Source organism: Microtus oregoni, unplaced genomic scaffold (assembly GCF_018167655.1).
Source record: "Microtus oregoni isolate MIOR12 unplaced genomic scaffold, Mior012 000072F_ref0000427, whole genome shotgun sequence".
NCBI classification, from domain to species: Eukaryota; Metazoa; Chordata; class Mammalia; order Rodentia; family Cricetidae; genus Microtus; species Microtus oregoni.
This window is the reverse complement of record NW_024543979.1, coordinates 5,939,772-5,965,576: the sequence shown is the minus strand read 5'-3', so window position 1 is coordinate 5,965,576 and position 25,805 is coordinate 5,939,772. Positions and strand designations below refer to the sequence as shown.

The 25,805-nt window shown below is 39.4% G+C and overlaps 1 protein-coding gene across 3 annotated transcripts in view; it reads left to right on the top strand.

The window, feature by feature from the left end:
* The window catches only part of LOC121440950 (ATP-binding cassette sub-family G member 3-like), a 57,268-nt gene extending 47,893 nt beyond the window's left edge, over window positions 1-9,375 (top strand). The window contains exons 13-16 of one of the 3 annotated variants that reach the window (XM_041642025.1): window positions 156-310; window positions 5,283-5,372; window positions 6,102-6,155; window positions 8,431-9,375. In XM_041642025.1, the coding sequence (XP_041497959.1) occupies window positions 156-310; window positions 5,283-5,372; window positions 6,102-6,155; window positions 8,431-8,565 (434 nt within the window). In that variant the 3' untranslated portion in view covers window positions 8,566-9,375. Of the gene's footprint in view, window positions 1-155; window positions 311-5,282; window positions 5,373-6,101; window positions 6,188-8,430 lie in introns of all 3 variants that reach the window. The other 2 variants (XM_041642024.1, XM_041642026.1) reach the window with 2 other exon arrangements.
* The last annotated feature ends 16,430 nt before the right edge of the window (window positions 9,376-25,805 follow it).

Here is a 25,805-nt window from a genome sequence, read left to right as displayed (position 1 = left end):
GGTATCTATTCATATGTATTATAAAGGATTAATTTTTGCTTTATTTAGACTCTAAAATTGTTACCAGTCTCTTTGGAGATTGAAATATTATTTGAAAACTGTAAAATATCCTGGATTTCAGTAGCTGGACTAACCCCCCTTTTTTTCTTTCTAAGGAGTACGAACAGATGTGAAGGGTTTCTTCACTATGATATTTACAGTCACAATGTTGGCTTTCTGTACCAGTTCCCTGCTGCTGTCTTTAGGAGCAGGGGAGAATGCAGCAGCTGTACCAACACAACTGATCACCATATATTTTATGTTCACGGTGGTGAGTAAGAATTATTTTTTTTCTAATAGGTAATGTGTTCCTTCTTGTATATATAACCTGCTTGACACCTCAAAACATGGGACACGAGGCTTTGTGCTAAAGCTTATTATGGTCTGTAGGAGAGAAGGAGCCACCTTTCCATTAACATTTGTGGCTGCTGCTGTGGTGTCAGTCCTATGACGTGGTTGGCATGTCCTTTCTAGTGAGCTCTTAACAGACATTGCTTGGGATCATATTACAAAGCCATAAAAATTGGAGTGGTGTGATTGGCTGATTGCCCCACAACAAGACAGATTGCTGCCTTCCTTTCTTGCTGGTTGAGAGAATTGCCAACTCTTATAACCACAGCAGATATGATTTGGTTTATCCAGAAGTCTCTGGTGGGAAAGCCAAGGTCATGGTCAGTGTAATTGTTGAGTACAAGGCATCTATCTCAGGGTTCACTTGTTCTGAAAAATGACAGAAATAGTGGAAGGTTCCAGCCAGACTTCTAAGTACTAACCAGTCTCCTGAATTAGCACACTTCTGCTCATCTGTCTGTAATTGGTTACTCAGTCTTAGTCTTTCATGCCCATGAATTACACACTGAATGTAAATGAATCAATTGATAAATGCAACCAGATTCCACATTTTTTAAAAAAACATATCAAGTAAGTAGAACGATTAATGTAGCATATTAATTGTTCACGTATTTCTGTTAGTGCAGGAACATGCTATTGCTTGGCAATGGCAGATGCATTCCATTGAGAAAATGCAAAAATTTGTTCTTATTCTTATTTATATGGTCATAAATGTATGACCATCCTCTAATGTAAACTTTCAACAAATACGTTATTAATTAATTTTTGTTGAGAAATTCTTAAATACACATAAAGTGTTTAAATGAAGTTCATGCAATTTTCTCTCTCCCAAATTCTGCCCTGTAAAATTTTTAATGAAAAATGTCCCTTAAGGGTAAGGAACTTGAACACTTGCTTCACAGATGATGATATTGTGTGAGAGGCTCTGGAACCATTAGGAGGTAGAGACTGATGGGAAAGTCTGTCCCTGGGCAGGGGAGGGGCTGTGGGTGTCTATCCTCCTTCCTCTCTGCTTTGCATTGTAATGTGAAGATGTGAGTATTCAGCTTCCTCTCCCACTACATTGCCTGTTGCCTGTTGCCAGGCCTCCCTGCCAAGATGGCCTCTTATCTCTCTGGAAACCCAAAGCCAAAGGAACTCTCCCTTCTACAAGCTGACTTGTTGTGTTAGAGCAACAGGGAAGTAACTGCTACATTTCCTGTTGCTCTCACAATTTTACCCTCCCTGTCTCATTCTTTGTTTAGATTTTGTAAACCACTGAGTCTACCTAGCTGTGCCCATACGTGCCTGTGTGGAGAGCCATCTACTGGAGCATGGGTAGGCTCTCAGGGGCCACATTCTTAAAGAAATTTGGCTCTCCCCCTTCCAGCAATCATCACTACCAATAGCTCCTTAAGTAGGGGTAGGAGTTCATGGTTATTTCTCCCCTCCATGCAGGATTTTGTCTGTCTTGATCTTGTACAGGTGATGCCCATGTTGTCATAGCTGCTCTACACTCATATGTGTCACTGTCCTGTTGTGACAGGAAGCACTGTCTTGTTGTAGTTGTCCACTGACTCTGGCTCATACAATATCTCTAGCCTCTCTTTCATGATCCTTGAATCCTTGGGAGGAGGGTGTGATATCTAGATGTCCCATTCAGGGCTGGATCCTGTGTAGTCTCTTTTCACTCTGTGTTGACCTGTGGTGTGGCTTTGCTAATCACTGTCTCCTGCTAAAGGAACTTCTCTGATGAAAGTTTGAGATGCACTAATCTATGAGTATCACAACTCATTGGAAGTCAGTTAATACCATATCCATTTAGAAGAATAACAGTAGATTTTCCCCTGGAACCTATGACCCCGCTAACCACAACATCAGACAGGATTTACATTATTCCAGTCCCAGGAAACCAGTCTCAGGCTAAATCTCAAAGAGAAACCCACAGCATCGCAAATAACTTAGACCTCTTCTATCTAAGGTCTTTTTAAGGGAAGTTTAAAAACTCATGCATACTCTTGGTGGTTACTTGTCTTTATTTTCTCAGGTTGGCCCCTCTTGCTCTTACATTCATTTTGTTCTTTCTCGTCGATCCTTGAATTACTACATTGCTTTGCCTTCTGTATTTCTTATAGTTTTATATCCAAGCCAACAATTTCAGGCAGTATAAGAGTCATGAAAAGTCACATTCCAAACATAAAGACTATGCATATCTTCTAATTATCCAAGAACACCTGCAGCCCTCATTTGTGGCTACAGAGTAAAGTTATCTTCTGTAGCCTTGATTTGTCTGAATTTATTATTGAAACTTGAGGTCAGAAATGGGTGAAAGGAATTAATCATTTGCTTGCTGGCAATCACTTGGCTTTTTTTGTATTTACAACTGAGCCTGATCCTACAACTATGTGTTGTTACTTATCTAGGATACTTGATTTTAAAAACCATTAACAAGATATCTGGTCTAGTCTAATGCTTTCTTGAAGCTAGTACCACCTAATGATTACACAACCAACCCATAACTGCAATTCTCAGCATAAAGATTAAATGAATTTGAACCAGTATGACTCAGAGAAACCTTGTTTCAAACAAAGCAAAACAAAACCACCCTCTGTTGAAAAAAGATTCCTTCAGATTCACTTGTAGGCAAGTCTAGGGAGGAAGTGTTCTTTTCTTAATGATTGATGTGGAAAGTCCCAGCCCACTGTGGACAACACTACAGTAGGAAGGTCATCCAGGCTGTAGAAGCCATGATGAGTAAGACATTAAGCACCATTCTTCCATGATCTCTGCTTCAGCTCCTGCCTCCAGGTTCCTCCCTTGAGTTTCCATGTTGAGTTCTCTTAATGATAGACTGTGGTCATGACGGGAAAGCCAAATAAACCCCCTTTCCCCCATACTTTTGCTCATGGTATCACAACAATAGAAACCAAATTTAGCTAGAATCTATACAGGTGTGTATCAGTCCAGTATGAGTGTTAATGAACTTGCCAAAAGAAAAAAAAGAGTATGGATATAATTAAAAACCCACATGGGAGATCTGAACTGAACCCCTTTGAAGGAATCCAGATGGACTTCTACAAATTCCACAGAAACAAAGAAACTAAACAACAAACAAATACTTTAATGTGCACTGGTAGGGTTCCAGTTCCTCCTCAGATGAATAGGTACGAATGTTGCATGTCTCCAGTCTTAGGGAGTCCACCGCACTTACCACCAGCGAAACTAAAATCAATTTCTCATCAACTGTGTTGAGGATTACTCCTCCACTTTACTTTCTCTTAGGTTACAGAATTTTCACCCAGAATCCTCTGCTAAAATTTCCAGCCCTTGTTTTTCTCCTTGAGAACCAAATATTGCTAAAAGACAAAAAAAAAAAAAAAAGACATAAAACAAGTTCAGAAGAACCTAGGCGACCCATTTCCTGTGATGTTAACTAAGAACACAGTTCAGAAGGTTAAGGAGGTGGGACTCATTCCAGCCAAGTGAAAGTGTGCTGAAATAATTGTCCCAGGGAAATGGAACGTCATATTAAAAGTCTTGTTTATTATTTTAATGTGATAAAAACACTTGTTAATGTAACAAAAACAGCTTTCCTAACAGTTTGTTTTGATGAGTGTCTAGTCTTAACCTTACCTAGGAAACAAAATATACCTACAAACAAATAAAAAATAGAAAGCTTTTTCTGGTGGACAAGTACATGTGTCCCAAGTTGTTCCATTTGGATCATCCAGGCAGTCTTTAAAATTAATTCCCAAAGGACTCTATCAATCCCTCATAACCTAAAGGACATGGAGTTGGTAGCATTCACTCTGCTTTTACCTTTGCTAAATGTGCTTATAAAACACACGTAGAGACCTGAATACTTGGGTAAACTGTACAGTGCATGTGCCCAAGGAGTGACAGCTACACCTGTGAGGGAAGACATGCCCAGACTCAAGTATCCTTTCCTCTGAGTGGAGTAGCATGTTGCCCTCTTTATGAGACATGGGTGGTTACTTTTGCCAGAGTTTATCACTCTTGTTCTGATGTAGGAGGGTCATCTGTCTATGTGTTACTTTCATTGGTTAATTAATAAAGAAACTGCTTGGCCTGATAGGTCAGAACATAGGTGGGTGGAGTAGACAGAACAGAATGCTGGGAAGAAGGGAAGTGAGTCAGACGCCATGATTCTTTGACCTGAGATGAATGTAGGCTAAAATCTTTCCCGGTAAACCATCACTTTGTGGTGCTACACAGATTATTAGAAATGGGTTAATCAAGACATGAGAATTAGCCGATAAGAGGCTAGAACTAATGGGCCAGGCAGTATTTAAAAGAATACAGTTTTTGTGTTATTATTTCTGGGGCTAAGCTAGCTATGTGGAAGCGCCCACTGAAAACCTCTTATTCCTAGTGCTACTGAGGGATGGATTCTCTCATCAATTGGTAATGATACATCTGACAGGTTTATTCTTAATGTTCAGGATTGTTTCCATGTGAAATTTAGTATTTTTTTCAATTTATGTAAATTTTATTGGAATTTTGATGGGGATTGCACTGAATCTGTTGATTGCTTTAGTTAGGATGGATACTTTCCTATTTACCCTATGAATCTATAAGCATAAAGGTCTGTCTATCTTCTTGTATCTTCAATTGTTTATCCATATCTTAATTTTTCTCTTGTACAATTATTTTATTTATTTAGATTTATTGTAATATATTTCCTCTCTTTCCCTCCTCCCGTTTTGAGGTTACTGTGAATGAGACCAATTCCCTCATTTTGTTACCATTATGTTTGTAATTTATACTTGGAAAAACTCCTGACTTTTCTCTGTCATGGTGTTTTATCACCGTCACAGGGAAAAAAACTAAGATAGCTGGTTATTGTATAAACTCACTGGACTGGTTCTAATGTGTGGTTTTGCTCTTTGTAGTTTATCACAGGTCTGTCACTATTTTCTATAAACTTCATGCACGACCTCTCCTGGCTTTACTACTTTAGCATTCCACATTATGGATTTACAGTAAGTTGTCTGTCTGTAACTGTGCTTGGGTTCTCCAACTGTAGCAAATGAAATGATTCCCAACCAAGTCCTTTCCTCAGCTGTAATCTCTAACCAGCTGCTGCCCAGGGGTTTACTTGCAGGAGCAAAAAATGAGAACTTTCCTCTTGGTTTTATAGCCAAAGGTGAGTGAGTCATCTCGGGATTTCCCCTGGTCATGTGTTATTTAAGGGAAATAAAGGGTGAGAGTAAATGGGAGAGGCAGATGATATGATAAAAAGCTTATAGTTGAGATGCTACTCAATAAGGAAATAACTAAAGGGTCAGGTACTAAGATATATAATTTAGATAATAAAAGAAACGGAAACTATGTGATAGCAGAGCCATATTGACTTTCACAACTGGTTTTGATGAAAATAAGCAAGAATATATTGTTGCTATAAATCAGTAGTACTGTTTCAATTATGTTGTTTATGGGGTTATGGACTTGGCAGAGAGGGAGGATCCTGCAGTAGTTTAGGTAGGGAGTTCACATCTTAGTAGTTGGAAACCCCATCATTTTAATCTTGAAACTCCTCAGTGTGGGGAGGGACACTAAATTTGCTAGACAGACTGAACTAAGTTCTTTGTCTAAAAATATTTTGGAAATTACTGTCAAGTTTGAACTTAAAGTTATAACTGTATTTATTCTTTGGAAACTTATGGAAATGTTAAACTATTTGCCTTTCCCTGTTCTTGTTTGTGTTATAGGCTTTGCTACACAATGAAGTCCTGGGACAAAACTTCTGTCCAGAACACAGAATGGTAGAAATCAATAAATGTCACAACTTTGTAATGTAAGCTTCAGTTCAGTGTAGCGATGGGGACACATAATGCTCCTAGACTTAGAGAGGAAACCCATCCTTTCAGGGTTAACACTCTGCTCTCTGCCCATTCCCCAGAGTGAGTCATGGTAACCAATGCACAGGTGGCTGTGTTTCCATCCTACTGTTCCATGTGTAGATAATGTGCAGAAAGAATTTTTTGGCCCTTTAAAAATAGTTTTGGTATATTGATTGTGGATTTGAGTTCCTTGCTTCAGAATATTTGAGTTTGACATAGCTGCTCTGATAGTTTACAAGGGCATACAGTTTTCACATGTACAGATTATGGCACCTGTGAGCAGAGCCCAAGAATGTGAGGATAGCAAGGACCAACTGGACTTAGCTTTGCCTGGCAGCATTCAGGGTCTTCCCTCTGCCTCACACTCTAGAGTACTTTAGGAAATCAGAGGCTGGTGTGTGTGTGTGTGTGTGTGTGTGTGTGTGTGTGTGTGTGTAAAATGTCCGATCAAGACTTGTCCTGCAATGAAAAACACACATTTCACAATGTTGAGATGTCAGTGTCTAGTGTGTTGGGGTCCCTGTGTAAGGGTCTCATGCAAATCAGGACACAGGGGATGCAGAGTATGGACAACTGCATAATAAGGTTTATTTTGTATGGCATTTTATACAGACTAAAAAGCATTACCTCAACTCTGAAACCCCCCTTTACTCAAGTACATGATCATGAGAAACTCTTGCCTCACCTTGCAAGAAACAATACCTCAATTAATAACAGTAATAAAAATGAAAAGAAGTACATAGAAACAAGACAACATGTATACAGGAGCAAAGCACTCCTTAGTAACCAGTAGAGCATGAAGAACCGAGCTCAAAGGCCACTTCCCTATCCAGGGTACAGATTCCAACACAATGTTTGATAAATGGACAGAGAAAGTTTGCTTTCATCTATGCTTGGTTTGCCAAGCAACCGTTTCCCAAGTTTGTCTCATCTGTCCTAGGAGGAGCCTGCACTGTAAGCCAGTTCTGTGTCTCCACATCGAGAAGGAAATATTTTTTTTGTCTGATGCCATAAAACACCTTTACTTTCTATGATTGTTTTCTTTGATTTGATTTTGATATATAAATGAGAGAATAATATGCTGATATCTTAAATCTCTCATGAATGCTCACAATAATAATGAATAATAGTAAGCCAAATTTATGTTTGAATTACTGATAAGAAAACAAGTGTGGGGTGTTTCTTATTTCCCATGTCTCTTCTCTCCTGTCATCCTTGAAATACAAATTCCTTACCAGTGTCTGGTCAGGAAGACTTGGATGGGTAAAGTGAAACTATGGACAGCCATCAACAACAGACCTCATTCTCACAAAAGGATTGTCTTCACAAGAGGAAGGAGGAATCTGCCCTTGAAGTGGATTTTGGAACTGTTCAATCCTAAAAAATACAAGGGAATGGATAGACATAGGGATGGAGGCACACAGGGATGGAGACACACAGGAATGGAGACACACAAAGATAGAGACATACAGAGATGGAGATACACAGGAAGTATTGTAGAGTATCCATAACTTTTGGCAGCAGCTGCTTTTCTAACCTGTGTCCAGGCCCCTGCAATATTCTGTGCTCCAACTGCTACCCAGCCTCTGACTGTAGTCCTGGGTTCCTGGGGATGTTCCATAGCTGAGCATCCATAATTGTCACCATTCTCTTAGTACAGGAGCTGATAGAAACTGACTGACTTCTGTCTTAAACCCTTCTTCTCTTCTGGCCCTTGGTCTAAAATTTGATGCTGTGTTCTTTTGCATGACTGTGTGTGAGTCAGAAGACTCACACAAAGCTTTGATTTCTTAGAGCATCTGTGTGTCATTATATACCTGAGGTTTTCCACTTAAGAGAAACCAAATACTTCATCCATGCCTTTGCCCTTTGAAGAGAGCAGTATTGTAGATTTAGAAATGAATGGCACAGCTAAGTTTACTAAGCCTAAGTTTACTAAGCCTACTTCCACTGCTTTTAAATGGATGTTACAGCTATGCCTCTTGGGATGGTTTTTTTATACTAACTAAGGTACCTGATTCAAGTAGTTTAAATTGGCATAATATGTAACAAAATTGTAAGTACATCATTACTACAACCAGTTAAATATAAAAAAGAAACTGTAAATGATATGTTGGAACTATGGGTTTTTAAAATCATGTAACAGTGAATGTATAAATAAACTTTGACATTTCTTTTTTTGTGTGTTGACTAACAGATGTACTGGAGAAGAATTCTTGACAATGCGGAGCATCAGTCTCTCTTCATGGGGATTCTGGCAGAATCTTGTGGCCTTAGCTTGTATAATGAGTTTGCTCTTATCAATTACCTACGTACAATTGTTAGCTCTTAAGAAAAAGTGATATTTTAAAATCACTCTCCCATTTTCTTTGAATTATCCTTAAAAATAACAACTAAAACGTTTTTATTTTTCTGTAAACTCAGCCAAAAAAAAAAATAACCCAGAAACTGGGGTCTTAGGTTTTATAGTAAAAATTTTCTACAGTTATTTAAAGAGCTGCGGTCTCATTCTGTCCTCTAAATATTTACCTTTCTACTCATGGACACATGCTACAGCCAACATTACCCAAGAAAGATTCTGAGTGTAACGAACTGTGTTGAATGCAGAGACTCATGGATGCTCAAGGGACCAGAGTAAGTGACACTTGAGTGCTCAACTCTAACCAGGACACCTGTACTACCCCCTCTAAAGCTTAGAACTGTGCGGAAGAGGGGTATAAAGAGAAGAGAAGTCAGAAGACGAGAAGAACTCTGGGAATGCTACATTGTGGGCATGACATGGCCCTGGCAACCCTGCTCAATCTCACATCTATGGTTACCTGCACAAGACTAAGTCCCTCATCAACACAGCAAGGGTCACAGAGGGACTCAACATGACAATACTCCATTATGCTAAGCTGTTGGTTAGTGGTAGATTATAGGAGAAAGGCAATCGTTGATTTCACATGTATACTCAGAGGAGAGGCAGTTAGGCTCCAGTAGATATTCACATAGACAGCACTGGTTAAACTCTGTGGGTCTAGAGACAAAATCCAAATTTATGAATGTGGGAAACAGACTTGTAAAGAGGGTATTTAAAGGGGTTGGAAGGGAAAAAATAAAGGTGGGAGGGAGTAAGATTAGCTGGAATTCATTATATACATATATGGAATTGTCACATTTTTAAAATAAAAATTATAAATATAAAAAAGGAACTTCTTGTGTACAGTATCTAATGAAGACCTTTTCCTGTTTGGTTTCTGTTTGACTCTAAATCAGCAATGGTTATTTTTTTAAGTTCACAAAATAGTAACACACTAAATTATAATTAAAAGGGTCTAAGCACCAAGACAATGTTATTAAGTATTACATGTTAGCTCATCTCATTGATAATAATCATGAGAGGAAACAAAAAAAGTTGTTTTACCTGGAAAAGGAGAATATGTCCTAGAAAACCTTACATTTTTTACATTTTTACATCTTCATCTTTGCAGTGAGAACATAAGCTATCATCCACCAAATGAATCCACCATTGGCCATTATCTGGTCTATTAAAATGTATTGATTCTGTTTAAAAAACATGGTTCTAAAATATGTTATAAAAACCCATGTTACTTTTAAGGTTAAAAAAATCAGTGAACTTGGTGTGGTGGTGCATGCTTATAGTGTCTTCACTTGGGAGGTGGAAAGATCTGGAGATCAAGGTCATCCTCAGGTAGTCAGTCTGTTTGAGGCTCCCCAAGGCTAAAAAAGGCACAACTTCAAACCAAAACCAAAACAAACAAAAGACTACATATAATGAGTGGCCTTAAGAACACCTTCAATGAGTTCATTATATAAGATTTGTCTATGGGGTCTTAGTTAGGGTTTCTATTGCTTTAATGAAACACAATGACCAAAAAGCAACTTGGGGAAGAAAGGGTTTATTTGACTTACACTTCCATATCCCTGTTCATCACCATAGGAAGTCAGGACAGGAACTCAAACAGGGCAGGAACCTGGAAGCAGGAGCTGATGCAGAGGCCATGGAGGGGTGCTGCTTACTGGTTCTTCACATGCCTCCTTTTTAGGAGGAGGCTGCTTGTTCATCCCGGATGCTTAGCCCTGAAATAATCACACAGAAACTCTATCTATTAATCACTGCTTGGTCCATTAGCTCTAACTTCTTATTGGCTAACTTTTATATCTTAGTTTAACCCATTTCCAATAATTTGTATATCACCACGAGGTCATGGCCTACCAGCAAAATTTCAGCACGTCTGTCTCCGGTTGCTCAATGGATTCTCTCTCCACCCTTCTTTCTCCCAAGATTCAGTCCAGTCCTCTCCACCTACATACGTTCTGCCCTATCAACAGGCCAAAGCATTTTCTTTATTCATTAATGGCAATCACAGCACACAGAGGGACTCCCACATCACTCCCTCAGAATCTTTCTTATATAGAAGCCAGGATCGACAGCCCAGTGTAGTAGCCACACCCACAGTTGCTGGGTACTCTGCATTGAATATTAATTTGAAAATGCCTTACAATTGGATCTAATGGAGGCATTTTCTCAATTAAGATTTCTTTGCTGATGACCCTAGTTTGTGTCAACTTTCCATAAAACCAGGTGGATACTTCTCTGTAGTGATGTAATAGCTCAGTCTTGATTGGAGGCTTTGGCTAAATCTGCACTATAAAGAAAGGATTCTGGTGAAATGAAATGGCTTGTGACATTTCAGGGGGACTCTGAATCTTAAAAGTCATTTAAACTCTGTGCTAACCCAGTGGTTTAGAATTTGGCAAGAGGCTTTCTTGAGGAACACTGCAGAGACACAGATGTTGGGGCCCTGTCTTTTACATCAGTATCTGTAGAACCTGCCTCATGGGATACTTGTCCACTCCTCACTTTGTTAGTTTCTAAGATCCTTTGCAGGCCTAGAGATTGTAGAATATGATTTAGTAGCTGCTACATCTATATCTTCTCAGATCTTTATTTCCCTAGGGTTTCTATAATTTATATTCTAAACTTTTTTATTCAGTCTTTTTCCATAAGAGGATAGTACTCATCAGCAATATTGGTGTTTAAAAATATCATAAAAATGATGCACAATGTAACAAAAGGTCCAGTTTGGCTTTTGGTGCAGACTTGTTGTGCCCCTAGCTCTTCCTGATGCCCATTTCAGTGTTCCTTCTATCCCATCTGCATTCCTTTCTGACTCTGCTGATCCACAGACTCTCTGTCAGGGAGCTGCAGTTGCCACCCTAGGCTAGTACTCAGGTGGGGGACAGTCATCCTCCTTCCTGTCCTCCATTTTCGTCTCTCTAGACTTACACTCAGTCCTGCTGCAGCCTGTCCTCAGGAGTCACCACACACACACTGTAAGTGTCCATCTGCTAGGTACTTGGGCTTTTGGTAATGATCCAGATAACTCTTATCTCTTTCCTTCCATCCTAGACTATTTCCTTTCAGCCAAGCTCTTCTGTTCCACTGTGAGTATCTGTTGACTTTCAGAACAGCTCTATACAAGGGACCTCACAATTCTCACAATAGTCTGGAACTACAGAGCTGCCACACATGGCTAGGATCAGAGTTGGACACAGCAACCAAAAAGATAGAACACCCACCAAACAAAGCCAAGACCAGATATGTATAGCAGAAAACACTTCAAATATTATAACCCCAGATTTTTTTTTCTGTTTTTTTTTCGAGACAGGGTTTCTCTGTGGTTTTTATATTCAAGTGCAGAAAATACAAATCTGACCAACCAAGACAGCATGCCTCCTCCAGAATGCAGCAACCCCATCAAAACCCTGAAAACTGTTCTCCCACAAGATCCAGCTAGAGAACTCTTGGATATAGATCCAAAGGACTCTACATTTATTATAGAATAAATAATATTGTTTATTATTACAAATAGTGTTCTCATCTGTATTCACTGCTGCTCTGTTCATTATAGCCAGAAATTAGAAACAACTTTGATGTCCATCAACTGACAAATGGATACTGAAAATGTGGCACATTTACAGGATGGAACACTATTTGGCTGTTTAGAAAAAATGAACTATGGAATTTTCAAGTAAAACAATTAATCTACAAACACTTTTTCTGAGTGTGGTAACCCAGACCCCCAAAAGTATAATATTGTTTTATATGTGATGTTGGTTTTTTAATTTTTAGACATGTGTGCTTCAATCTGAATAACCACAGAGGGTAGGCAGCTAATAAGGGACCATGTAGGACCAAATTGTTTAATATTCTAACATGAAGTCTTAGTCTTTAAGCTATATAGGTATTGAAAATTATAGATCAATAATCATCCATGTTTGTAATACTTAGACTAATTGGGTTCTTTAGAAACACAGATATTGTATTCTACATAGATATGTAATAACCAAAAACTTCAAAAAACTGTGAAATATTGTAACATGAGGGCCTGCTTGTTGGGGTTTCTGTCCCGCCAGGTACCCCACAACTGGCAAGTCCCAAAGAAAATCCACAGAAGTCTTCATAAGTTATAAACTGATTGGCCCATTAGCTCAGGCTTCATATCAGCTCTTATAACCTATAGTATATGTTAGCCACATGGCTCAGTACCTTTTTCTCCGGGTAAGGTCACATCCTGCTTCTTCAGTGTCTGGGAAGGAGTGGGGAAAGAACTTCTTTCTTTCCAGAATACTCCTGTTCTCATTTCCCTGCCTCTACTTCCTGTCTGGTTGCCCTGTTTATACTTCCTGCCTGGCTACTGACCAATCAGCATTTATTTAAAACATAATTGACAGAATACAATTTTTCCATACCAAAATATGACATTTAAATAACTTACAGCTCTGTTGACATGAGACACAATTGCTTCTGGCAGCACCAATCTATTACTGAGAGAATGTTGAGCACCAAAGAAACTCCCCTTGGAGTTTGTTTACTTCTTGGCAAAACTGGCCTTTGGGCAAGGAACTGCCCATGCATCAACCAGTGACAAAATACTTGGTGTCTGGACAGGACAAACAGGATACAGAAAAAAAGACTGCCAAACCTTACCAAGACAGGGTAAGAGGGTCATGAAAACTTTCCTGTCTCTAAAAATCATCTGTCAGTTACTCTAGTCCTCCTTAGTAAAAGTTGTTTTATCCAATGCTGCAAATGAGACTTTGGGTGATTGTCCAGATAGCCAGTTGTCTCTGTCATTTGCTATACATTTTAAAAGCTGCTTGATTGTTATTCCTGCCTACTCAAGTAATGATGGAGGAAGGTCATTGGCTAATAAAGGAACTGCCCTGGCCCATTTTATTGGTTAGGACATAGGTAGGTGGAGTAAACAGATCAAAATGCTGGGAGGAAGAGGAAGTGAGGTCAGAGTCTCGACAGCTCTGCTCTTGGGAGCAGACGCCTGAGAGAGACGCCATGCCCTGCTCCTGGCTCCTGGGCAGACGCACGCTATGAAGCTCCGACCCAGGATGGACTAGGCTAGAATCTCCCCGGTAAGCGCACCTTGGGGTGCTACACACAGATGATTAGAAATGGGCTAAATTAATATGTGAGAATTAGCCTAGAAGAGAATGGGCCAAGCAGTGATTAAAAGGATACAATGTCCGTGTAATTATTTTGGGTAAAGCTAGCCGTGGGGGCGGCCGGGTGCCGGGGATGCAGCCCCGCCGCCCCTATTACTTCATATGGCGCCCACGTGGACAACTGCTTCCACATAAAGCCTGAGACAGCTTGGGAAGTAATTCTAGAACAAAATGAAACATTGTGCCTGGTTTCTTGGTAGCAGCAATTTCTCGGTTCAATTCTGCTTGCTAGAGGCAAGCAAGCGCCTCATCTAAGAGAAGCTTCCTGACTCAGCTTTAGCTGCAAAGCCTGCAGCTCATTAAGAGGTCCTGCCACGAAACACTTAAACGGTGTTGACAAAAAGCTGAACACATGCTTTTCGGTTTTCAGCCGTAGCAGGAAAAAAGCTGCGCCGTTTAAAAATGCCAGCCTTCTGGGCTGTCCTGCCAGGGCAAACTCTGACTCTTTTACGCAGGCGGTTCGTGTGGTTTGCAAGCACAGGCTGCTGAAGCTCGCTTGCTGGCAGGGACCTTGAAATGCCATAGAGTTATAGCAGTAAACATGGCTACAGCCAATACCTCAGTCATGAGGCTGGAAAGCTAAGGAATGGGCTGGATCCAGCCGACAAAGCCACGCCTTTAATCCTACTGATATTGTTTGGTAAATTAAAGACTCATGTGGTCAAAAAAAAAGAGAGATATACAGTAAAGAGAGATTTAAAGACAAAGAAAATTTTTAAATGGTTTACAGTGTGTTAAAAATATATGCAGACTAAAAGTTGAAGTTCTTAAAGTAAAAAACAAAAAAAGGAAGAGAGTTGTTGTGTGTGGTAGCACACACCTTTAATCCCAGTGCCTAGAAGGCAGAGGCAAACAGATCTCTGTGAGTTCAAGGTGTAGTAGCTTACACCTTTAATCCCAATGCCTGGGAGGCAGAGACAGGCGGATCTCTGAGAGTTCAAAGACAGCCTGGTTTACAGAGTTACTTCAGGTCAAAGATACAGAGAACCTGTCTCAAAAAGCAAAGAGTTAAAAGTAAAAATAAACAAAATAGAGGTTAAAACAAAGCTGCACAAAGATGGAAAATACACAGAGAATTTTGATACTGTATGCTATTGTGCTCTCTTTGAATTGTTTGAATGCTGAGGAAAGAGCAAAAGCTACTAAAAGATATTTGTTTATAAATGCTTCTGAACTAATCCAACATAGATATTTTGAATTTGGATCTAAGGATATGATACTTTGGAAAGGAGTTTCTTATTTTCTTTTCACAGAGGATGAGACCCTGTTCATTTCTTCTATTCCGATTTGGTATGGTGGACCACGCCCTCCTGAAGGGTTGATGTGAACGCCTTCAAAAAATTGCTTCGCTCAACTGCCAACTGAGATGAAACTAGCACACAGGTTATACCATGAAAGACCTAATTAACGACGCCCCCATTCAGCAGGAAGCAGTTTGGAGAGAAAAAACTGTGCCCATGATCCCAAATATGGTTTATAAACATTCTTTTACATTTAAAGGGGGATATGATATAGATATGAATAATTTGCATTAGTATAGATTTTGCTTTATTGATAGAGATTTAAGGTCAATTTTGTTATATGTATAAGTGTTTCTGATTTTGATTAAGGTATTGTGATTGTGTAGTTCATTTAAATATGTACTGTATAATTAAGAAATATAGGTTGTTAATGGATAATCATTGATAATAGTAAAGCTTGTAGTCATGTTAGTTAGATTTTCTAGATATATAGAGATATATTTTAGATAGGCATTCTTCATATTTTTCAAAGATTATAGAATATGGCATTTTAAATGTTTTAATAACTGAGGACTTTTCATGACAATGAGACACTCTGCTCCTGGCAGCACCAATCTACTTCAAGAGGAAGATGGGCATCGAAGAGGCACCTTATGGAGTTTGATAGCCATTTGGGCAAGAAACTACTCTTGCCTGGACTATTGCATCAACTGGACACAGAGAACCCGCAGAGAGAGGACTACTGAACTTGCCTAAGGTGAGATGATCTTTCAGGGTTCCTGATTCATGAAAGAGTCAGCGAGACATTCTGCAGGACACAACAGATAGTGACTGAACTGACTTTGAATTTTCCTGCTTTATGGAAATGTCTGCTGGATACCATGGGCCTGAAGGCTGAAGATGGATGCAACAACGGTACAGAGGAACTTTGGGTGACTGTCCAGGTAGCGAGATGTCTCTGTCATTTCTAGAGTTTTAAAAGTTGCTTTTTTCTTGTTTGCTTAGATAGTATTGTATCTTTCTGGAGCCTTTGATGGAGTTAAGAATAGTTAGTTATAGTTATAGTTTTCCTTAGTTATGATAAAGATTATTGTAACTTTTACTTGATAACTGTTTTGTTATATGTAATTTTGCTATGTTAAAGTTAAAGCCTTTTTTTTTTGTTTAAACCGAAAAAGGGGCAATGATGGAGGAAGGTCATTGGCTAATAAAGGAACTGCCCTGGCCCATTTTATTGGTTAGGACATAGGTAGGTGGAGTAAACAGATCAAAATGCTGGGAGGAAGAGGAAGTGAGGTCAGAGTCTCGACAGCTCTGCTCTTGGGAGCAGAAGCCTGAGAGAGTCGCCATGCCCTGCTCCTGGCTCCTGGGCAGACGCACGCTATGAAGCTCCGACCCAGGATGGACTAGGCTAGAATCTCCCCGGTAAGCGCACCTTGGGGTGCTACACACAGATGATTAGAAATGGGCTAAATTAATATGTGAGAATTAGCCTAGAAGAGAATGGGCCAAGCAGTGATTAAAAGGATACAATGTCCGTGCAATTATTTCGGGGCATAAGCTAGCTGGGCAGGCGGCTGGGGTGTTGGGGACACAGCCCTGCCGCCCCTATTACTACAAAGTAATATTATCTTCCTTCTCAGGCCTTCAGTGGGGTTAAATACTAACTAGTCTTAGTTACTTTCCTCTTATGACCTAGCAAAGCCATTTCTAATACAAGACATAAACTCCTTAAGATAAAATAATTAAAAACCATTTAATAGATTTTTCTTGCTTGATTTTTAATGCTGGTTGTAATTCTAATTTTTAATACTTGATATCTGTTCTTATTGTATATAGTTTTGTATTGGGTTTAGAGATCTCTTATTTAGACAAAAGGGGAAGGTGATGGGGAACCTCCTTTAGCCAATGGCCTTTGAGAGGCTGAACTTTGGGTACCCAAAAGATGTGGGCCCAATGGCTTGCCCGCACGCTCTCTTCCCAACCCATCTCAAACCTGGATGCTTAATTCTGTTCCTTTTCCCTGTTGTGCTCTGAGTTCCCCTTTAAATACAGAGCTAGTGTGGGATGATTTCAATTGGCGCCATCCCTGTCATATACAGAAGAGAAGGTAAAAAGGTTTTAATAGCCAAGGTGGTGGACGACTCCAAGGAAACAACATCTTTCAGAAACAATGAAACTAATACACATATGAACTCAGAGCTTGCAGCAGCACACAAAGATATGCACAGCGCAAGCTGGACACGATCCCAGCCCTGAACAGGGGAAGTGGACACAAAGTCCCATCCAAACCCAGAAGTTATATTTAATTGGTATCTGCTTGGAAAAGGAAAATCAGTTTTCTCCAATAAAGAATCCCTGGGAATATCAACTATACTCCAGGGCAGGACCTATGCCTGGAAAAATTGCATGTTTGGAGTTTTGTGTTATTAATTGGCCAACACAAAACAGAATTCTTGTGGGTTTTATGTAATTTTTGTTTTGTTTTTGGTATTTATTGTCTTTGTTTAGTTTGTTTTGATTTTTTTAATTTTTTGAGGCAGAGAGAGAGGACTATCATAGAATTTGGTACTTAGATAGGTGGGAAGGATCTGGTAGGAGTTAGGGAAAGGGAAAGAATAACCTCAAAATATATTACATGGAAAATTTGTTTAAAAAAGAATTAAGTACAGTTTGGTGAATTATTTTAAACAAGATACATTATGAACACCACTCTAGGTTAGGAAATGGGTTTTGACTAACATATTTGAGGTAGACATGCCCCTCTACTCAAGACTTCCTGTCTCCAACTGTTGCTTCTGAAATGACACAATGTACCCATTTTTGTTTGCCATCAGAGCATTGTTACAGCTCAGTTTGTCTGCTAACATTTGTAGGCATGAATTTAAGTTCTTCATCCACTTTTTCATGTAGTCATATTTTCTTAATTTTTTGAGACACCTTCTTTTGCCCTTAGTACAAACTTGTTTGGAATCCATGTCCTCCTGATTCTGCCTCCTGATATGCATGAGTTACATGAGTATCCTACAGCACATGGTTTAATGAATTTAATTTTCAAATAATTTTAAGTGTATAGAAATTTAGGAATGATGGAGGAAGGCATTGGTTAATTAAATAAAGAAACTGCTTGCCCTGATAAGTTAGAACATAGGTGGGTGGAGTAAACAGAACAGAATGCTGGGAGGAAGAGGAAGTGCGCTCAGAGACGCCATGCTCCCCTCTCCCAGGCAGACATGATAGCTCTGCTCTCTGAGGCAGACACACGCGATGAAGTAAGCCGCCAGGTCAGACATGCTGAATCTTTCCCGGTAAGACCGGTGCTACACAATTTATTAGAGATGGGTTGATCAGGATATCAGAATTAGGCAGTAAGGACTAGAGCTAATGGGCCAAGCAGTGTTTAAATGAATACAATTTGTATGTTGTTATTTTGGGGCATAAGCTAGCCAGGCGACCAGGAGCTGGGGAGGCAGGAACACAGCTCGCAGCTCCTACAACATAGGAAGACAGTGTAGAGAGCACTTTTGTGCACCTTTCCCATATTTTGTCAGTGTACTTTGGAAATGCTGACATTAACATTGAGACATCACTGTTCATTAAATTCTACACTATATTCACATTCCACAACTTTCCTATTAATACTCCTGAAGATTTTGGGGATCTAATATGAGATATACATTGCATCAAGATCCCTTCATTAACAAATAAACTGTTAGAAGTAAAGAGGCCTAGGAGATGTCTCAACGTGTATCCCCATGTGACTGGATTTTTCATATTATTTAGCATATGGTGACATAGTGCAGTATTGTTTTAAAGTCAGCTATACAGCTTTATCTTAATGGAAGAATCTTTTCCCCTTATAACATGAGTATTATTATAATTTGCTCTATATCTTGAATATTTTGTGAATATCATGGTGTGTAAGTTAGAGTTTCTATATTGATAAAACACCATGACCAAAACCAGATGACATTATGGGTTCCACTAATATAAGTAGAATGCGCTTGTTTCCTGGACACCCAGACCTGAGATAATTGCACAGAAACCATATTAATTAAAACACTGCTTGTACTATTAGCTCAGGATTCTTATTAACTAATTCTTACATCTTCAATGAACTCATTCTTATTATTTCATATTTTACTAGGAGGCTTCTGGTTTTCTGGTTAGGTTCTGGGGTCTCTGTTTCCTATAGCAACTATGTGGTGTCTTTTTCTGACTCTGCCTATTCTCTCTCTATATCTCTTCCAACCTGGCTATATTCTGCCCTGCTATAGGTTGAAGCTTTAAATCTTTGAAGAAAGAAGTTGGAGAAGATATCAGAAAATGGAAAGAACTCCCATTTTCTTGGATAGGTGATGGAGGAAGGTCATTGGTTAAATAAAAAGAAACTGCTTGGCCTTCATTGGTTAGAAGATAGGTGGGAGGAGTAAACAGAACAGAATGCTGGGAGGAAGAGGAAGTGAGCTCAGACTCGACAGCTCTCCTCTCGGGGGCAGACACCTCAAAGAGACTCCATGCTCCCGGCTCCTGGGCAGACACACGTGATGAAGCTCCGACCCAGGATGGACATAGGCTAGAATCTTCCCGGTAAGACCGGTGCTCACAGATTATTAGAGATGGGTTGATCCGGATATCAGAATTAGCCAATAAGGGCTAGAGCTAAAGGGCCAAGCAGTGTTTAAATGAATACAATTTGTGTGTTGTTATTTCGGGCATAAGCTAGCCAGGCAGCTGGGGTGCTGGGGATGCAGCCCCGCCACCCTTATTACTACAGATAGGTAGGATTAACATAATAAAAATGGAAATCCTACCAAAAGCAATCTACAGATTCAATACAATCCCAACACAATTCTTCACAAATCTCGAAAGACCAATACTCAAATCAACTTTGTATAGAAAAACAAAAATCCCAGCATAGCCAAAACAACTTTGTATAATAAAACAACTTCCGGAGGCATCACCATCCCTGACATCAAGCTCTATTATAGAGCTTCAATAATGAAAACAGCCTGGTATTGGCATAAAAACAGACAGGTTGACCAAAAATGAAATCAAATTGAAGACCTGGATATTAATTCACACACCTATGAACACCTGATTTTTGACAAAGAAAATAATATTTATACAATGGAAAAAAGAAATCATCTTTAACAAATGGTGCTGGTATAACTGTATATCAGCATGTAGAAGAATGCAAATAGGACCATACCTATCCCCACGCACAAAACTTACGTTGAAATGTATTAAAGACCTCAATATAAAGCCAGCCACACTGAAACTGATAGAAAAGAAAGTAGAAAGTAGCTTTTAATGCATGGGCAAAGGAGACTGCTTCCTAAATATAACCCTAGCAGCACAGACACTGAAGGCAAAAGTAAATAAATGGGACTTCCTGATACTGAGAAGCTTCCTCAAATTAAAGGACATAGTCAATGAAACAATAAGGCAGCTTACTGAATAGGAAAAGATCTTCACCAAATTCCACATCAGACAGAGGAATCATATTCAAAACATATAAAGAATTCAAGAAATTAGACACCAAAATATCAAATAATCCAACTAAAAGTTGGGTACAGATCTAAATGTAGAATTCTCAACAGAAGAATTTCAAATGGCTGAAAGACACTTAAGTGAATGTTCAACATCCTTAGCCATCAGGAAAACGCAACTCAAAATGACTCTGAAATACCATCTTACACTTGCCAGAATGGCTAAGATCACAAATACCAATAATAGCGTATGCTGGAGAGGATGCAGCATAAGGGAATACTCCTCCATTGCTGTTGGAATGCAAACTTGTATAACCACTCTGGAAATCAGTAGGGTGGTTTCTCAGAAAATTGGGAATCAACCTACCACAAGACCCAGCAATACCACTCTTGGGCATATACCCAAAGTATGTTCAACCATACAACAAGGTCATTTGCTCAACTATATTATTCATAGCAGTATTATTTGTAATAAGCCATGTAAAGATGGAATACACACACAGTCCAGATTATGGATATTATTGTGTTTTTTCTTTAAATTTTTGACTGCAGAGAGATATTTGATTGTGGGGACTACTAAGCTAAACCAACATAAAGGTATCTTGCCTTTAAAAATTTGGGTCTAGGTTATTTCCAAGTTCTGGCTATTACAAATAATACTGCAATGAACATAGTTGAACAAATGCTTTTGTCATATGATCGGGCATCTCTTGGGTATATTCCCAAGAGTGGTATTGCTGGGTCCAGGGGTAGGTTGATCCCGAATTTCCTGAGAAATCGAAACACTGATTTCCAAAGTGGTTGCACAAGATTGCATTCCCACCAGCAATGGATGAGTATATCCCTTCCTCCACAGCCTCTCCAGCAAAGGCTATTATTGGTGTTTTTGATTTTAGCCATTCTGACAGATGTAAGATGATATCTCAAAGTTGTTTTGATTTGCATTTCCCTGATTGCTAAGGAGGTTGAGCATGACCTTAAGTGTCTTTTAGCCATTTGAACTTCTTCTGTTGAGAATTCTCTGTTCAGTTCAGTGCCCCATTTTTTAATTGGGTTAATTAGCATTTTAAAATCTAGTTTGTTGAGTTCTCTATATATTTTGGAGATTAGACCTTTGTCTGTTGCGGGGTTGGTGAAGATCTTCTCCCAGTCAGTAGGTTGCCTTTTTGTCTTAGTGACAGTGTCCTTTGCTTTACAGAAGCTTCTCAGTTTTGGTAGGTCCCATTTATTCAATGTTGCCCTTAATGAAAGAGTACTACGCTGCGGTAAAAAACAATGACTTCTCAAATTTTGCATGCAAATGGATGGAAATAGAAAACACTATCCTGAGTGAGGTAACCCTAACCCAAAAAGATGAACATGGGATGCACTCACTCATAATTGGTTTCTAGTCATAAATAAGGGTCACGGAGTCTACAATTGGTGAACCTAAAGAAGCTAAATAAGAAGGTGAACCCAAAGAAAAACATATGGTGATCCTCTTGGCTATGGGAAGTAAACAAAATTGCCGGGGAGAAAATTGGGATCTTGCGGGTGGGGTGGGATGGGGGTAAGGGGAGATGGGGAGAGAAAAGGAAGAAGGGGAGGATGGGGGGAACTTGGGGAAACAGGATGATTGGGATAAAGGAAGGTTGGACAGGGGAGCACAGAAGCACAATTCTTAGTTAAGGGAGCCACCTTAGGGTTGGCAAGAGACTTGAACCTAGAGTGGCTCCCAGGAGCCCAAGGTGATGTCCCCAGTTAATTCCTTGGGCATCTGAGGATAGGGAACTTGAAATGACCCTATCCTGTAGCAAAACTGACGAATATCTTGCATATCACCATAGAACCTTCATCTGGTGATGGATGGAGATAGAGACAGAGACCCACACTGGAGCACTGGACTGAGCTCCCAAGGTCCCAATGAGGAGCAGAAGGAGGGAGAACATGAGCAAGGAAGTCAGAACCACGAGGGGTGCACCCACCCACTGAGACAGTGGGGCTGATCTATTGGGAGCTCACCAAGGCCAGCTGGACTATGACTGAAAAAGCCTGGGATAAAACCGGGCTCTCTGAACATGGCGAACAATGACGGCTGATGAGAAGCCAAGGACAATGGAATGGGGTTTTGATCCTACTTCATGTTCTGGCTTTGTGGGAGCCTAGCCAGTTTGGATGTTCATCTTCCTAGACATGGACGGAGGGGGCAGGACCTTGGACTTTCCACAGGGCAGGGAACCCTGACTGCTCTTTGGACTGGAGAGGGAGGGGAAGAAGAGTGGGGGGAGGGGGAGAAGGGTGGGAGGAGGGGGAGGGAAACGGGAGGCTGAAAGGAGGGGAAAACTTTTTTTTTCCTTTTCTCAATAAAAAAAAAGAAAAAAAAATTGGGTCTATAGATACGTTGCTTTGGAAAAGAGGCTCTACTTTTGTTTCCACAGAAGATGAGAATCTGTGGATTCTGTCCAGGATAATGTGGTTTCATGGAAAAAGACCCCCTGAAAGGTCTCTGTGAACCCTTAAAAATACTGCACCCAACCAACAGCAGAAAGCAGTTTAGAGAAAACTGTGTACAAATTCCCAAAATAATTGTTTATAAATGTTTGTTTTTATTTAAAAGGAATTGGTTATAAGTGATTAATGGTCACAGTCAACTTCTAAAAATATAATAATAAGGTAGATTGATATAGAGATGACTACTTTGTATTGGTATGGATCTTTGTTTATTGAAACAAATTTAAGGCCAATTTTGTTGTATGTATATTTCTACTCTTGTTTAAATTATTATGTGTTTGTTCAGCTAATTTAAAAACATAATGCATAATTAAAACTTACAGATTAATAGCTGGTCATTTATAATAGTCAAACTTTTAGTCATGTTAGTCAGGTTTTCTAGATGTACATACACACACATATACTTCAAAAGAATAATTATTCTTCAAACTTTTCAAAGACCTACAGAATATGGCATTTGAAGCATTTTAAGAAGTTAGACTTTTCTCATTACTGAGACATGTCTGTTTCTGAAGGGACCAATTACTTCAGAAATGTTGATGCACACAGAAAACTCCATATGGAATTTGTCCTCAATGTGACAAGGACAACCATTTGGCAAAAACTGATCTTTCTGGATTGCTTGATGGCATGCTGTATGAACTGGGCATGCAAGACCCACGAAAGTGACTGCTGAACTTGTCCAAAGAAGATAAAATGGTTCTTCAGGGTTCCTGCTTCACAGAAGAAACTGCCAGACATTCTGCAGGACACAGAAGAAAGAAACTGATGAACTTTGCAATTGCAAGGCAGAAGAGATCTTTAAATTTTCTGCTCCACTGAAATGTCTGCCACATATTATGGGCCTGTAGGCTGAAGATGAATGCCCCAATGTTACAGAAGAACTTTGGGTGACCTTCCAGTCAGTAAGATGTCTTTGTTAATTCTAGAGTTTGGGAAATTGCTTACAATGTGCCTCCTGTTTACTTAGGTAATATTATATCCTTCTGGAATTTTTGATGGAATTGAAGATGGATAGTTATAGTTTTCATAGTTATGATAAAAGATAAATTAGATATAAAACTCTAGACTCATAAAGATAGAATAGATGGTAGAGTATTTTCCTTAATTTGCCAAATGTAAATGGACTAATAATTGTAACTATACTTCATGCTTGAAAACTGTTTTGTATCTGTAATTTTACTATGTTAAAGTTAAAGCCTTTTTTATTTAGAAAGAAAAGGGAAGATGATGTGGAATGTTCTTCTGTACATGCAATGTTTTATTGGCTAATGAATAAAGCTATTTCGGCCAGTGGCTTAGCATAGTAAAGCCAGGCAGGAAATCTGAACAGATATATATATATATATATATATATATATATATATATATATATATAGAGAGAGAGAGAGAGAGAGAGAGAGAGAAACAAAGAGATGCCTTGTAGCTGCCAAAGGAGACAGATGCCAGAACCTTGCCTGGTAAGCCACATCCTCGTGGCAACACAGAGAATAATAGAAACAGGTTAATTTAAGATGTAAAAACTAGCTAGAAAGATGACTAAGCTACTGGCCAAACAGTGTTGTAATTGATATAGTTTTGTGTGATTATTCAGATCTGGTCAGCCAGGAAACACACACATAGTCTTCAGTTACAAAAGCTGTTCCTAATTTCTGGCTATAATGAACAGAGAAGCAGAGAATATAGATGAGAAAGTACCTATGTAGTAATATATAGAGTCCTTTGGATTTATATCCAAGAGTACTCTAGCTGGATCTGTGGTAGAACAGTTTTCAGGTTTTTTTGAAAGGGTTGCTGGATTCTGGAAGATGCGCGTTGTCTTTGTTGGTTATGTCTGCATTTTCTGCACTTGGATCTAAGAATCTGGAATTTCAATATTTGAAGTGTTCCATGATGTAACTATCCAGGCTTGTCTTTTTTTGGTGGGTATTGTGTCATTTCTGTTATTGTAATTCACTCTGTTCCTAACCAGGTGTGGCAGCTATGTGGTCCATATATTCCAGACTATTGGGAGAACTGTAAGGACCCTGCTAAAGGGCTCTTCTGCAATTCAGCAATACTCACAGAGGAACAGAACTTGGCTGAAAGGTAATACTGACAAGGTGACAGGAAAAAGCTAGGTGTTCTCTGGGTCATTAACAAAAGACGGAGCCCCTAATAGAATTAGTGATTGGGGTGGCCCATGTTGAAGGGCTGCAGCAGGGCTAAGGGTAAGTCTAGAGAGACCAGAATTAAGGACAGGAAGGAGGATGAAGGTCCCCTACCTGAGTACTAGCCTAGTGTGGCAGATCCGGATCTCTACTAGAGAGTCTGTGGATCAACAGAGTCAGAAAGGGATGCAGATGGGATAGAAGAAACACTGAAAGGGGCAACAGGAAGAGCTAGGGGCACAACGAGTCTGCATCAAGAGCCAAACAGGACTTTTTGTTACATTGTGCATCATTTTTTAAGATTTTTAAAAATCACCCATATTAGTGATTAATACTATCCTGTTATGGAGAAAGATTGAATGAAGAAGTTAATATAAATTATAGAAACCTGGAAAGCAGTGTTTCGGTTTCTCAGGAAATTCGGGATCAACCTACCCCTGGATCCAGCAATACCACTCTTGGGAATATACCCAAGAGAGGCCCTATCATACAACAAAAGTATATGCTCAACTATGTTCATGGCAGCATTGTTTGTAATAGCCAGAACCTGGAAACAACCTAGATGCCCTTCAACGGAAGAATGGATGAAGAAAGTATGGAATATATACATATTAGAGTATTACTCAGCAGTAAAAAACAAGGACTTCTTGAATTTTGCATACAAATGGATGG